General features: G+C 36.0%; 1 protein-coding gene across 10 annotated transcripts in view; it reads left to right on the forward strand.

Moving 5' to 3' along the window:
• The window catches only part of CEP295 (centrosomal protein 295), a 48,271-nt gene that overhangs the window by 10,561 nt on the left and 21,134 nt on the right, over nucleotides 1-16,576 (forward strand). For 8 of the 10 annotated variants that reach the window (XM_060160210.1, XM_060160211.1, XM_060160214.1 and 5 more), the window contains 6 exons: nucleotides 7,926-8,066; nucleotides 10,460-10,643; nucleotides 10,856-11,023; nucleotides 12,528-12,749; nucleotides 15,011-15,103; nucleotides 15,252-15,355. In XM_060160210.1, the coding sequence (XP_060016193.1) occupies nucleotides 7,926-8,066; nucleotides 10,460-10,643; nucleotides 10,856-11,023; nucleotides 12,528-12,749; nucleotides 15,011-15,103; nucleotides 15,252-15,355 (912 nt within the window). The remainder of the gene's footprint in view (nucleotides 1-7,925; nucleotides 8,067-10,459; nucleotides 10,644-10,855; nucleotides 11,024-12,527; nucleotides 12,750-15,010; nucleotides 15,104-15,251; nucleotides 15,356-16,576) is intronic. The other 2 variants (XM_060160220.1, XM_060160216.1) reach the window with 2 other exon arrangements.

Raw genomic sequence — 16,576 nt, forward strand, 5'->3', positions numbered from 1 at the left:
TGCCTTTTAAATAGCATCAACAACATATGAAAATGGCCATTTTATCATACCCTTGTCTGTATGAAATGTTGTGGTTTAAAAATTATTGTCAGTCTTAAGAGTGACAAATGATTATCACTCCTTATTATAATTGCTATTTCTTTGTAACAGTGGGTTTTCACTTTTTTCGTATTAGATATATCTGTCTACTAGAAAAGTAAACTTTCATAGTATAGCATTCATGTGGAGGTTAGAAGTCAACAAATTCCGTAATAGCAGGTCAGTATTCGGTCAAGACATGAGATGAGTATTATCATAGAATTAACTTCTTTTTTTTTTTAATTCTTGAATTTTATTTATGTTTTTATATAGCAGGTTCTTATTAGTTATCCATTTTATACGTATTAGCGTATGTATGTCAATCTCCCAGTTCATCCCACCACCCCCACCTGCCCGCCACTTTACCCCTGTGGTGTCCATATGTTTGTTCTCTACATCTGTGTCTCAATTTCTGCCCTGCAAACCGGTTCATCTGTACCATTTTTCTAGGTTCCACATATATGCGTTAATATACGATATTTGTTTTTCTCTTTCTGACTTACTTCACTCTGTATGACAGTCTCTAGATCCATCCACGTCTCTACAGATAACCCAGTTCCGTTCCTTTTTATGGCTGAGTAATATTCCATTGTATATATGTACCACATCTTCTTTATCCATTCGTCTGTTGATGGGCATTTAGGTTGCTTCCATGATCTGGCTATTGTAAATAGTGCTGCAGTGAACATTAGGGTGCATGTGTCTTTTTGAATTATGGTTTTCTCAGGGTATATGCCCAGTAGTGGGATTGCTGGGTCATATGGTAATTCTATTTTTAGTTTTTTAAGGAACCTCCATACTGTTCTCCATAGTGGCTGTAACAATTTACATTCCCACCAACAGTGCAAGAGGGTTCCCTTTTCTCCACGCCCTCTCCAGTGTTTGTTGTTTGTAGATTTTCTGATGATGGCCATTCTGACTGGTGTGAGGTAATACCTCATTGTAGTTTTGATTTGTATTTCTCTAATAATTAATGATGTTGAGCAGCTTTTCATCCGCTTCTTGGCCATCTGTATGTCTTTGGAAAAATGTGTATTTAGGTCTTCTGCACATTTTTGGATTGGGTTGTTTGTTTTTTTAATATTGAGCTGCATGAGCTGTTTATATATTTTGGAGATTAATCCTTTGTCCGTTGATTCATTTGCAAATATTATCTCCCATTCTGAGGGTTATTTTTTCTTCTTCTTTGTAGTTTCCTTTGCTGTGCAAAAGCTTTTAAGTTTCATTAGGGCCTATTTCTTTATTTTTCTTTTTATTTCCATTATTCTAGGAGGTGCATCAGAAAAGATCTTGCTGTGATTTATGTCAAAGAGTGTTCTTCCTATGTTTTCCTCTAAGAGTTTTATAGTGTCCAGTCTTACATTTAGGTCTCTCATCCATTTTGAGCTTATTTTTGTATATGGTGTTAGGGAGTGTTCTAATTTCATTCTTTTACATGTAGTTGTCCAATTTTCCCAGCACGATTTACTGAAGAGACTGTCTTTTCTCCATTGTATATCCTTGCCTCCTTTGTCATAGATTAGTTGACCATAGTTGGCATGAGTTTATCTCTGGGCTTTGTATCCTGTTCCACTGATCTATATCTCTGTTTTTGTGCCAGTACCATATTGTCTTGATTACGGTAGCTTTATAGTATAGTCTGAAGTCAGGGAGCCTGATTCCTCCAGCTCTGTTTTTTTTCTTCAAGACCACTTTGGCTATTTGGGATCTTTTGTGTCTCCATACAAATTTTAAGATTTTTTGTTCTAGTTCTGTAAAAAATGCCATTGGTAATTTGATAGGGATTGCATTGAATCTGTAGATTGCTTTGGGTAGTATACTCATTTTCACAATATTGATTCTTCCAATCCAGGAACATGGTATGTCTCTCCATCTGTTTGTATCATCTTTAATTTAGTGTCTTACAGTTTTCTGCATGCAGGTCTTTTGTCTCCCTAGGTAGGTTTATTCCTAGGTATTTTATTCTTTTTGTTGCAGTGGTAAATGGGAGTGTTTCCTTAATTTCTCTTTCAGATTTTTCATCATTAGTATATAGGAATGCAAGAAATTTCTGTGCATTAATTTTGTATCCTGCAACTTTACCAAATTCATTGATTAGCTCTAGTAGTTTTCTGGTGGCATCTTTAGGATTCTCTATGTATAGTGTCATGTCATCTGCAAACAGTGACAATTTTACTTCTTTTCCAATTTGTATTCCTTTTATTTCTTTTTCTTCTCTGATTGCCGTGGCTAGGACTTCCAAAACTATGTTGAATAATAGTGTCAGAGTGGACATCCTTGTCTTGTTCCTAATCTTAGAGGAAATGCTTTCAGTTTTTCACCTTTGAGAATGATGTTTGCTGTGGGTTTGTTGTATATGGCCTTTATTATGTTGAGGTAGGTTCCCTCTATGCCCACTTTCTGGAGAGTTTTTATCATAAATGGGTGTTGAATTTTGTCAAATGCTTTTTCTGCATCTGTTAAGATGATCATATGGTTTTCATCCTTCAATTTGTTAATATGGTGTATCACATTGATTAATTTGCATATAATGAAGAATCCTTGCATCCCTGGGATAAATCCCACTTAATCATGGTGTATGATCCTTTTAATGTGTTGTTGGATTCTGTTTGCTAGTATTTTGTTGAGAGTTTTTGCATCTATATTCATGAGTGATATTGGTCTGTAATTTACTTTTCTTGTAGTATCTTTGTCCAGTTTTGGTATCAGGGTGATGGTGGCCTCATAGAATGAGTTTGGGAGTGTCCCTTCCTCTGCAAGTTTTTGGAAGAGTTTGAGAAAGATGGGTGTTAGCTGTTTTCTGTTCTCTAAATGTTTGATAGAATTTACCTGTGAAGCCATCTGGTCCTGGACTTTTGTTTGTTGGAAGATTTTTAATCACAGTTTCAATTTCATTACTTGTGATTGGTCTGTTCATATTTCTTATTTCTTCCTGGTTCAGTGTTGGAAGGTTATACCTTTCTAAGAATTTGTCCATTTCTTCCTGCTTGTCCATTATATTGGCATAGAGTTGCTTGTAGTAGTCTCTTACGATGCTTTGTATTTCTGCGGTGTCTGTTGTAACTTCTCCTTTTTCATTTCTCATTTTATTGATTTGAGTCCTGTCCCTCTTTTTCTTAATGAGTCTGGCTAATGGTTTATCAAATTTGTTTATCAAAGAACCAGATTTTAGTTTTATTGATATCTGCTATTGTTTTCTTTGTTTCTTTTTCATTTATTTCTGCTCTGATCTTTATGATTTCATTCCTTCTACCAACTTTGGGTTTTGTTTGTTCTTCATTCTCTAGTTACTTTAGGTGTAAGGTTAGATTGTTTATTTGAGATGTTTGTTGTTTCTTGAGGTAGGATTGTATTGCTATAAACTTCCCTCTTAGAACTGCTTTTGCTGCATCCCATAGGTTTTGGATCGTCGTGTTTTCATTGTCATTTGTCTCTAGGTATTTTTTGATTTCCTCTTTGATTTCTTCAGTGATCTCTTGCTTATTTAGTAACGTATTGTTTAGCCTCCATGTGTTTGTGTTTTTTAAGTTTTTTTTCCCTGTAATTGATTTCTAATCTCATAGCGTTGTAGTCAGAAAAGATGCTTGATAAGATTTTAATTTTCTTAAATATACTGAGGCTTGATTTGTGACCCAAGGTGTCATCTATCCTGGAGAATGTTCCATGAGCACTTGAGAAGAAAGTGTAATCTTTTGGTTTTGGATGAAATGTCCTATAAATATCAATTAAATCTATCTGGTCTACTGTGTCATTTAATGCTTGTGTTTTCCTTAATTACCTGTTTGGATTATCTGTCCATTGGTGTAAGTGAGGTGTTAAAGTCCCCCACTCTTATAGTGTTACTGTCAATTTCCTCTTTTATAGTTGTTAGCATTTGCCTTATGTATTGAGGTGCTCCTATGTTGGCTGCGTATATATTTATAGTTGTTATATCTTCTTCTTAGATTGATCTCTATCATTATGTAGTGTCCTTCCTTTTCTCTTATAACATTCTCTATTTTAAAGTCTATTTTATCTGATATGAGTATTGCTACTCCAGCTTTCTTTTGATTTCCATTTGCATGGAATATCTTTTTCCATCCCCTCACTTTCATTCTGTATGTTTCCCTGGGTCTGAAGTGGGTCTCTTGTAGACAGCATATATATGGGTCTGGTTTTTGTATCTATTCAGCGAGCCTGTGTCTTTTGGTTGGAGCATTTAATCCATTCACATTTAAGGTAATTATCAATATGTATGTTCCTCTTACCATTTTTTTAAATTCTTTTGGGTTTTTTTTTGTAGGTCCTTTTCTTCTCTTGCGTTTCCCACTTAGAGAAGTTTCTTTAGCATTTGTTGTAGAGCTAGTTTGGTGGTGCTGAATTCTCTTACCTTTTGCTTGTCTGTAATGCTTTTGATTTCTTCATCAAATCTGAATGAGATCTTTGCTGGGTAGAGTAATCTTGGTTGTAGATTCTTCCCTTTCATCACTTTAAATATGTCATGCCACTCCCTTCTGGTTTGTAGAGTTTCTGCTGAGCAATCAGCTGTTAACCTTATGGGAGTTCCCTTGTATGTTATTTGTTATTTTTCACATGTTGCTTTAAATAATTTTTCTTTGTCTTTAATTTTTGCCAATTTGATTACTGTGTGTCTTGGTGTGTTTCTCCTTGGGTTTATCCTGTATGGGACTCTCTGCACTTCCTGGACTTGGGTGGCTATTTCCTTTCCCATGTTATGGACGTTTTTGAAAAAAATCTCTTCAAATATTTTCTTGGGTCCTGTCTCTCTCTCTCTTCTCCTTCTGGGACCCCTGTAATGCGAATGTTGTTGTGTTTAATGTTGTCCCAGAGGTCTCTTAGGCTGTCTCCATTTCTTTTCATTCTTTTTTCTTTTTTCTGTTCCACAGCAGTGAATTCCACCATTCTGTCTTCCAGGTCACTTATCTGTTCTTCTTCCTCAGTTATTCTGCTATTTTTTCCTTCTAGTATATTTTTCTTTTCATTATTGCATTGTTCATCTCTGTTTGTTTCTTCTTTAATTCTTCTAGGTCTTTGTTAAATGTTTCTTGCATCTTCTCGATCTTTGCCTCCATTCTTTTTCCGAGGTCCTGGATCATCTTCACTGTCATTATACTGAGTTGTTTTTCTGGAAGGTTGCGTATCTCCACTTCATTTAGTTGTTTTTCTGGGGTTTTATCTTGTTCCTTCATGTGGTACATAGCCCTCTGCCTTTTCATCTTGTCTTTCTGTGCATGTCATCATAGAATTAACTTCTAGGAAATAAGAGAAAATCTTGAAACTTGTTTAAAATATTATTACAAGGTCAGTATTTTATAATACAGAAATAATAACTTCCATCTATTGCTAACTTGCTTTTGTCCTATATGTTTGTCCACTTCACTAAAACATTGTTTTTACATATGTTTTTACAGTATTAAATAGATGTTTAATACTAAGATTGATGAAGAAAGACATTTTTCTTCTAGCTCTAATATAGGGTGCCACTGATGGTATCACAGTAGGTTATTAAACTTTCCTGTTTAACAGTAGCTAAAAGATGTACCTTCTCTTCAATTTCTGGACTTGAAGATTATATCAGTAGTTATAATGCAGTTTTATAAAAACAGTCACACAAGCTAAAGTATTCTGGTATTTTCTTTTATTTACTTCCTCACACCATCACTTAGGAAAAATCTGTCCTTAAACCTTGGGTTTAAAATGGGACAGTGGAGCAGTGTACTTGGTTTTCCATATAACAAATCTCTGCATTTTCATCTGCATCTAAGCTTATTTCACATGCACAATAATTTAGAATCTTTCTTGGAGTAGAATAATAGGATTTTTACAGCAGGTATTATATAAAAAATACTTGCACTCTTGGCATACATTTTAGTTATTCCTTCAGCTGCTTTCTCTAAATAAGCTAGTTCCTTTTTCTTCAGTCAGCCTTTTAGCATGTAAGAGTTGCTATCATTTTTTGTTTGAATATCTTGATAAAGTGGTTCTAAAATTTCTTGTATGTTATAAAATTTGTCTTTGAAGAAGAGTGATGAATTTGACCTGCTCTATTCCTACATAGAGCCAGTTATTCTCTAAATTTTGTTTTATGCTACATTTACATTCTATGCACACAGTTAAACAAAACTTCGTAGCTTGAAATTTCTGAATTACTCGTGCCCCTCATCCTGTTTGTTCCTTTGTCAGCAACAGTTAACACAGCACTTGTTAAAATGGATTTTTCATCCTAGAAATATTTTTCCAATCAGATCCATTGTATTATTTGTTGTGAGGCCCAGAAATGTCAGCAGATAAGCAGAAACACTTAAATTCAATTTACCATCATACTTAAAATAAGTCTGATGTAGAAGATGCAGAAGTAGCATATTTAGTAATCACTTGTTGTTTTGTGCACTGCAGATTACAGTTCACAGAAAAGATTTTCAGAAACATGTTTTCTAGAAAGAATTTTTTGCTTGGGATTCACGGTTTTTGCAAATTTCACATATCTTTTGAGTTCAACTGCTAAAAATGGAATCTATTATTTCAACCAGATTTTTGTTTAAAGTTTTAATTGTATTGACACAAATTTTTAAGGGATTGTCTTTCTAAAACATTCTTGTAAAATCTTGTTTTGACATTGGGCAGTCAGATTAAAACTTGTTTGGGGTACCTAATTTTTCTCTAACCCTTTATTTACTTGATATTCTTTATGTACCTCATTATATCTGGACTGAACATGTTTATTATACACATTGTATGTTTTGAAGTTTTTCCTTCCCTTTAAATTTTGGTTTACCAAAATTGACATTCTGCTTTTAATTCACCCCCACATGATGTGAAGAATTCCCAAATAACTTTTTTTTGAAAACCTCATGGCCTAAATGAAATGTTGCTCCTAAAGATTATTTTATTTAATGTTATTCATTAATGCAATCTGACCTGTGTTTATTTAGATTTGCGTAAATATTTATTAGCTCCAAAGGTATTTAATATTTTTCATACACTTGTTTGGCCAGTGCACTCTTTTTTTTTTGGCCGCACCAAGCGGCATGTGGGGATCTTAGTTCTCCACTCACACCCCCTGCAGTGGAAATGTGGAGTCTTAACCACTGGACCACCAGGGAAGTTCCTACTCTTTCTGAATACGTTAACTGTCTCTTTACCTATTTATCTCACTGTTTGAGAGTTATAAATAATTTTAGATATATAGTTAACAGTTTTCATGGTCATTATTGTTTCACTTGACTAATTGTCAACATATAAAATATATAAGATTTTTTACAAAGTGAATGTTTATGTGTAATACACGTTGTATATCCTCCCACATTTGATATTATTGTTACATCAATGAGATGATGGCTCACTGTGCAACCACATAATCATTGATTATGCACAAGTTCTAGGAAGCCAGAAATTATATTAAAGTAGGTGTTTTGGTGATTTGGCTTTCCTGAGGCTGAAGCCAAGCTGTACATTTTGGCTAAAAACCAAAGACAAATCTTAGTGCTTCCCCAAATGGCTTACATGACCTTCAGTGTTTGTGGTTTCTTAACTACTAGCTTTGCAGGTGTTTACCTTTCAACACTGTTGTTTTAATAGAATTTCTTAAAAAAATGGTGGAAGAATGTATTTGGATGAGTATAGTTTACTCTGCTTTAAAATGAACAACTTGTAAAACTTTACACTAACAATTTGACTTTTTTCATAGGTACATGCTGTTGATAATTGTAGACATTTAAAACTATAACTTGTTATCATTTAATTCGATATAAGTAGAAAAACATGATTTTAAGATTGTTTTGTTTTTTAGTTATCACTTTGTTTCACACTTTATTGAATTATCTAAAATGTTACTGATTGACTGCTAGCCAGATCCTCATTTGGCTGCTAAAGAAGAGGCTAAAAGATTGGAAGAACTACAGAAACAAGCAGCAGAAGAGAGAATGGAGCAGTGTGAGAAGGCACATGCACGGGGTTTCCAAGCAATGAAAAAGATCCATTTGGCCCAAGTAAGAATTAAATTCTGGCTGTGACCACTACTGATGGCCTTAGAGATGGCACTGTAAAACTTAACTGATAGTGAACAGGCTCAGAGGACAGAGTTGTGAAGAATGGGAAAATATTCTCTCTGATTCGTGTCATTTCAAGCTGCCCAACTTGCTTTTACCTCCTGTTTCAAATTCACGTTGGGTGAAGCTGTTCTCATTTCTCTTCTAAAATTTTTACTGATGAATGTATTAAAAGTTTAATATTTTAATCAGTCTAAAAATAGCCCAAGAAGAAATTAATCACTTTTCTAATTTAATTATTTGAATTGCATTTGTGCTCTGCAAATTTTAAGATTCGATTCATTAAATATTTATTGAGCAAAGCACTTGTTGGCTTTGCAGAATATTGATTCAAAGGTAGAGTCATGATCCTTGCTGTCAAGGAGCTTTGACTTTGTTGCAGAGCTGTAAAATATGTATCGTGCAAACTGGCTTTGTAGTCACAGCTTTACATCTGTCTTGCTTATTGTTCAGTGTTTATTCTTGAAACAGCATAAAAATGATTCATCTTTTTAGAAGTCTGAATTTGACTAATGCATTTAGATGTTTTAAACATTCATCTGAAGAATGAGTTTTTAAGTACTTCTTTGGGAATTAAATGCCTTAAAATTCTTTTGTATGGTTTGAACTGAATTATGACCTTCTCCCTTAAATTTTTAGTTCTTATAAACTAAGGGTAAGTTATGATTATCATAACTTACCCCTAGTTTATAAAAACTAAAAGATGAAAATTATGGGTAGTAATTCAGACATTCAGTTACTTACTGAATGTAAAATAACTGAATGTCTGAATTATTACCCATAATTTTCATCTAAGATTTAAACCTATAGGGAAAAAAAAACATGAATAAAGCAGTTGGTAAGCAGAGCACATTCTTCCATGTTTAGTGGTTAAGAAAGTGGACTCCGTGGTCAGTCTTCCTGGATTTTCCTCCCTTCTTCACTGCTTAGCTGTTTGATCACAGGCAGGTTACCTAACCTCTCCGAGTTCTGTTTCATCATGTGTTTTATGAGGGTTAAACGAGTTTAGCAAAGCCCTTAGAATTGTGCCTAGAATTTCATAAGCTCACAGTGTCAGTGGTCATAGTAGTTGTTATAAATAATTGAAGTAGAGTACTATGCCACACTTTCAGTGAGCCAGAAATAGTATGCTTATTCAAATAACTTTGAAGTTAATTTAATGATATGGTTTGAATCTTAATATAAAAAATGAATTTGGTCATAATTTGATTCTTTTCAAGGTCGGGCAAAAAAACTCATCTCCAAATGACAAAATATTTACAAATAAGTAGTGTGTAATCACTTAACAAAAACGTTGTTATACAGGCTCTCTACCTTTTTCTAGACTGTATCTCTTACACAAGAATGGTCTACAATACATACAGAGGATTTCCGTTCCCCTGTTTGAACCTTTTTGCTGCAGACCCTACTGTGCCCTGGGATCTTCCTGCTATAGTGTGTTTGGCCTCTACGTGCCTCTCCAACTTTATCTTTTGTCCTTAACCATCCCTGCCCTCCATACCCTATCTATAATGAACATTGTACTCTCCCCGACTGCCCATGCCTTCATCTGCATAATTCCGTGCTGGAGTTGTTATTTCTTACTTGTACTCCTCCTCCTTCACCCACTTATATCTGGCTAAATCCTCATCCTGGGAGTGAGAGGTTTTCCCTTTCCCCCGCTCCTTATCCTCCACCACCAAAATTAAGTTAGATGGCTTCACTAAAACATTGTGCTTAAACTTTCATATTTGCCAGGCTCTTTAAACTTAAAAGAGATATGTACAAGTCCCCTTTAATCTTGAGGACTCATAAGAGTGTGGAGTAACAAGAAATATCTGTTAAGCCACAGTTACCCTGGCTGGGTCTTGGTGCTCACCTGAGACTGGCTGCTGCTGCTGGCTGTGTGGAGAGCTGAAACAAAGTACACTGCAGGAGCGGTGGCAGCTTAGTTAGAATGTAACTTCATAACTGTCCTGAGGAAGAAGACCTGTGCCTGGCAGCCACTTTGAAGCCCTGTGGCCTAACCAGAGCCATCTTCTCATAGTACTTACTAACATCATACGGTTGACCCTGGCCCTGTATGGGTCCACTTATACCCACATATTTTTCCATAGTAAATACTGTGGTATCGCATGGTCCATGGTTGGTTGAATCTGTGGATGTGGAGGAACCACGGGTATGGAGGGCCGACTCTCAATTAGTGTCTTTGTGTTTGAATAAATGGTAGAGGAGGGGAGGGTACTAAAGTCCCTGTCTTCATGATTTCTCCACTTTTCCCTCACTATTCACGTTACTATCCACTGTCCAAAGTGTGTTACTCGGTTGTTAATTAATTCTCTTTATTCTTGAAGAATCAGGAGAAACTAATGAAAGAACTCAAACAGCTACAACAAGAGGACCTGGCACGCAGGAGACAGATGGTAGCACGGATGCCACCACAACTAGTTGAACTCCCATACAAACGCAGTGAAATGAAAGATGATTGGCAGAGAGAGCTAGAATTTGCCTTTGAAGACATGTACAATGCAGACAGGAGTAAGATATTTTCAGTAAACTTTCAACAATGCTTTGAAACGTTTTGGTGGGAAAATACATTTGTCTTGAAGCCGTTTTTATTTTGAAATAAGTTATCAGTTTGAAAGAGGCTCTCATATTTTAGACTTTAAACTATGATGGTCTTTAAAATTTTATGCTCAAGTTCTTAGTCATTTTGGAATGGAAACATGTCTCTGTATTTCTTTATTGAGAGGTGAAAGGAAACCTGATTTTGCACCTTGAATCAGAACCTCTGCCCACTGTGACTGATCAGATCCAAGATGAAGAACTGGACCTTTCAATGGAACAAGAAATTTCAGGGGAGACTGAAAACATTCCAGTGACAGAAGCTGAAACAATACATTCTAGTGAAGCAGACGGTAAAAACTTCTGAGCTGAATATTGCAGTATTTCGTAGGAAAAAAATGCTGATCATTTGCCAACAGTTAGGAAAGTCTGGTCTGTTTTAAGTGCAAACAGTAACTAATACTCATGGGAGTGATGGAAGGAGGAAACTTCAGATTTCCATCACTAAAGATCCTTTTCATATACATAGGAGGAATGTTATTTTATTTATATGTACATACAGTCTAAAGATTTCTAGGTTATTTAAGTTAGATGATCAATTTTGAATTCATTTGAAAGGTCAGCATTTTTTTTTTTAAGACTTTGATCAAATCACCAGAAATCCTACCATATTAATTACTGCTAGGCACTTCATGCATAATGATGATCAGCACAAACTTTGGTCTCTCTTCTAAACTTCATCTCTATCTCCACCATTCTGAACTTTTTCACGTGACTGTTGCACAGGTACTTAGAACTTGGTGTCTGACAATAAATTTATCATCTTCTCTTGCCTACTGAAACCTTGTCTTCCTGCCTTCCTCACGTTAGTGATGATATCACAGTCTGCAGTAATCCAAGCCAGAGACATGAGAGGTACCTCTAAAAAGATAAAGGTGTCTCTTACTCCACATCTTCTTAGAGACCAAGTCCTCTTCCTTTTGACTTCTTTTCTCCCCATACCTATGAGTATCGCCTTTGTTCAAAACCACTCTGGCTTTCTTTTCATCTTCACCCTATACTGTGGATAGGTAGTCCTTGGGGTTCCAGTTTTATGTGGGTCTCCTCTTAGACTCCTTGGGTGAGGACTCTAAGCTTTATCCCTGTCTCCTGTCCCCACACTGCTGTCCAAACAAAATGTAAGCTTCCTGTGGTTTGGCATAAACTTCAGAAGATGGGTTTAGGGCTCAATTGCCATGAATTCCCCTTGAAACTTCATTTCTGGCCTCTGCAGAATCTTTTATTTTCTTGGGAACCTTACAGCACATATTTTGAATGCTAGTCTTACAGATTAAGAGATATGCATTCTGTCCTCATTTAGCAAGCAGAATAAACATCTTCCTGATACATTTTATGCTTGAAATTTATGTTGCTGCCTACTGTTGAAAAATACGGTTGACCCATGAACAGCAAGGGGTTAGGGGCGCCGACCCTCCATGCAGTCGAAAACTCTACATATAACTTAGAGTCGGCCCTCTGTATCCAATGTTCCACATCTGCAGATTCAACCAACCCTGGATCATGCAGTCCTGTAGTATGTATTTATTGAAAAAAATCCTCAAATAAGTGGACCTGTGCAGTTCAAGTGCATGTTGTTCAAGGGTGAACTATAGTTGAATTTTGGTGTCCTTATTTAAATTTAAGTTGAAAAAATTATTCCTGGTTATAAAGTTGTGTTAAATTATAAATATTGAGGAAAATAAAGCTGTGCTTTTGTTTTAACCAGTGGTGGTTATAGTAACTAAGTATAAAGATAGAATAATTTACCTGGTTTGTAACAGATGCTGAATAAATTTTTTTTCTTTTCTTTTCTTTTAGTTCCCTTGGCAATGAAGACCCACCGGATTCCTTCAAAAATTCTTTTTAAAAAATTATTAAATAAGATCCGAAACCAAAAGTCTCTCTGGACAATTAAATCCATGTCTGAGGATGAAAGCGAAATGATTACAACTGTTAGTGAAACTGAAAGTAAAGCCCTGACAGTTGAATCAGGAGCAGCTGTGAGTGAAGACAGACCATTATCCTCTGGGCAGAAACAAGGTAGTTCTCTCCAGTCATCTCATTTTACCTTTCTAAGTTGTTCAAAAATATGCTCATTTCTGAAAAACCGAAGAATAGAGGTCAAAAGGAAGAAAATAATTTAAAGCCCATAGTGCTGCCACTTAAAGGCAATAAATGTTAGAAACCTTAGTGAATCTCCTTCCAGAGCACTTTAAGTGTAGTAGAATTATATATATATATATATATATATAAAATCTTACATATTTCAGTAAGTGGCAAAAAATTCTCTTGCTTAAGCCAAAAAGCTTGCCATTCTGGTTCTGCTCTTCTATATCCTACATCCAAACCATCATCAAATCCTGTCGGTCCTACCCTCAAAATATATCCAGAGTCCAACTGTTTCTCACCACCTACTATCCTAGTTTAAGTGATGTTCATTCTCTAGTGTAGATTCTTGCCTGTATTAACTGGTGGCCTCCTAACTGGTCTTCTATCCACAGCTTTTGCACCTTCCTGCAATAATCTGTTTCCAGAGACGTCCTGTTAAAACACATCAGCTTATCATTCCTCTGGGAGAAGCCCTCCAACAACTACCCATTTCCCTCAGGAAAACCATTTTGCTTACAGTGGCATCAAAGCTTTACATGATCTGTGCACACACCCCTCCCCACTACTTCTCTCTCCGACTTCATTTTCTCCCCAATCACTGCACCGTAGACACTGGCTTCCTGGCTATTTTTCCAACACAGCAGATACGAATCATATGGTCTTTGCAAGTGCTGGTCTTGGTTGGGGAGGGAGGAATGCTCTTGGATTTTTATGGTTCACTGTCTCACTGCCTTCAGATATTTGCTCAGATACTGCTTTCTCAATAACGCCTTCTCAAACCACTCTATGTAAAACAACAAACTTCTGTGCCTTCCCCCACCCCCATAATCTTCACTCCCTATCACCTCTACTCCATAGCTCTTAACATCTGTTGGACCATAAATTTACTTTCTTGCTTATTTGCTTCTTGTCTTGACACCTACCCCTCTCCACCTTCCTCACCCTCCAGTCCTGGAATATAGGGCTTGATTTTGTTCATTGCTGTATCCCCAGAGCCTAGACTAGTGCCTTATACATAAAAGGTGCTAAGTTAATATTTGTTGAATTAATTGACTAGCCTAAAGCAAAGAGAGGTAAGTTTGGAAGTCAGATATACATATGATATTCAAGCACATGGGCATGGAAGAATTCTTTAGGGGAAAGAATTCAGTGAGAAAAGGTCTTCTAAGACCATCTGAAGGGACTGCATCATTTAGAAGATGGCTAGAGAAGGGGCAAGCAGCAAAGGCAGTAAAAGGGCGTGAGAAGAAGGAGAGAGAGTACGGTGTTGGCATTTAATACAAAGGGACACTTTCATCTTTAATCCATAACCAAGTTATTTTGGAAAAGGCCCTGTGTGAGTAGGCTTTCTCTAGCCTCATCTGGCTTCATTCTTCCCCTTGTCTGAGCCAAGTTTTTCACTCCTCACAGGGTCTTAATACCTGCTGATCTGTCTGGAAAGGTCTCCTGTACATCCCCACAATCTTTACCTGCTTGATTCCTCCTTACCTTTCAACTGTCCACTTAAATGCCATTTCCTAAGAGAAATCTCATCTGAGTTCCTAGTCTAATTCAGATTCCTGTGAAATACTCTATTGTGTAACCCCCCTTTTTTCTTGTATAGTACTGGCACCGTTTCTAATTTTATAATTTTTTCTAGGATAATTATATAATGTTCTGTCCCCCATGTACCTCCTTTGAGGCCTTTTCTTGTTGACCATGGTAAATGTGCATACAGCACATAAGTAGGTGCTGAACGAATGAGGTGACTGAATGCTCCGTTCAGTTTCTGGCTACGCTGATGTGATCAAAGTATACTGCTTTAACTTCCTTCTCTGCTCTGGATTCATAAATAATAAAAATCCTAATACCTAAGTATGTCAAAGATACACTTAAATTTCTTCTCTTTTTACACGTTGGTGCCTTGCTTACTCTGCTCTTTTTATGCTTTCCCATTGTGTTTGAAACTCTGTCAGCCTACCTTTTAAGTCAGTTCTTCGTTTTTTCTTTTTTGTTTATAATTTTAGTCTTAGGTCTTTTTGTATTAGGCTAGAATTTATTGGATAAAATATGTGGTCTCTGGAAGGTGGCTGGATCTTAACTAAATAAGACATTCAGGTGGACCAATGTTAATCTGAATGTAGATTTTTGTTACATTTGTCAGATTTAAGTTTGACAATGAAAATATGTTCATAATGATGTATCTATTACAGATGTTGAAAGTGACACGCTAACAGTTGACTCTGGACCACTTACTAGTGAAGATAAACCACTTTCATTCAATACAGACTCTGAAAAGGAACAAGGTATTTCTTTTATCATATTCTCAAATTAAACTTGCTTGATTCTTCACATCTTTTTCCTAATAAAATTACATGTAATGAACAAAAGACATTACAGTGGTATCAAATTCTAAGTTATTGAAACTAATTATTGCTTTGGGGATTCTCTTAGAAATGAAAGAGACTCAGCCTATCACAGCAGTAGCTCAGAGTTCAGTTCTACTTCATCCTCAGGAAGAAGCAGCCAGAATTAGAATGGCAGCAAGGCAGAAACAGGTAATTTGAAATTTTTATTTTATTTTTCTTTTTCTATTTATTTTGGCTGCACTGGGTCTTCGTTGCGGCGCATGGGCTTCTCTAGTTGTGGTGAGCAGGTCCTAGAGTGCACAGGCTCAGTAGTTGCAGTGTTCAGGCTTTGTTGAGGTAAGTGGGATCTTAGTTCCCTAACCAGGGATCGAACTCAGGCCCACTGCATTGGGAGTGCGGAGTCTTAACCACTGGACCACCAGGGAAGTCCCTGAAATTTTATTTTTAAAGGTTTCTTTCTTCCCCTATGTACTATAGTTTTATTTGACCGGTGAAATTTGTCTTAACATCTGGCTACTTTTGATACCATTTCTTCTGCCGTGTCTTACACATTCATTTGATAGAAGGTACTTCATCTTTACTTGTACTACTCATTTGACCCTTATTGCATTCTGCTTTGTATTTTATACTCTGGTATGTATCTTATCTTCCCTATAAAATTTATCAGTTTTTTAAAGGCAGAGACTATCTTTTTTTTTTTTTTTTTTTGCCTCACCATGGGCATGTGGAACTTCCCCGACCAGGGATCGACCCATGCCCCCTGTAGTGGAAGCATGGAGTCTTAGCCACTGGACCACCAGGGAAGTCCGAGACTGTCTTTTTTAAAAAGTCAATTTATCCTACATAGTTTCTTATACAATGCTTTATACATAGTAAGTACTCAATAAATATTTGTTGAATAAATGAGTCCCTGTCATAATATTAAACATTGATCTGGGCTTTGTAATCCCAAAAGTTTTTTTGAAAAACTGTATTTCAAAGAAAAATTTTAAATTCAACTTCCATAACTGTAATATTTGTCCCTTCTACTTTAATGAAAGATATTCTTAACACAGATTACCTCGAAAGAAGCTAATTGTTACTAAACCAGTCAGTTTATAGTCATAGTTTTTATAAAAATGCAGCTGAGGGATGACAATTCTATGAGCCAGTATTTTAAAAGTCTCAGATAAATGCTTTCTAATCAATATTCTAAAGCAGTATTGTCCAGTAGATTTTCTACAGTAATGGAAATGTTCCATATCTATGTTCAGTATGGTAGCTGCTACCTACATGGGCTGTTGAATACTTGAAGTATGAGTAGTGCAACTGAGAAACTGAATTTTAAATTTTATTTGTTTTGGGTTGATGTAAATTTTAATAGTCACATGTAGCTAGTGACTGCTATATTGATAGTGCAGTTCTAGAGTT

Source organism: Lagenorhynchus albirostris, chromosome 9, assembly GCF_949774975.1.
Source record: "Lagenorhynchus albirostris chromosome 9, mLagAlb1.1, whole genome shotgun sequence".
Taxonomy (NCBI): domain Eukaryota; kingdom Metazoa; phylum Chordata; class Mammalia; order Artiodactyla; family Delphinidae; genus Lagenorhynchus; species Lagenorhynchus albirostris.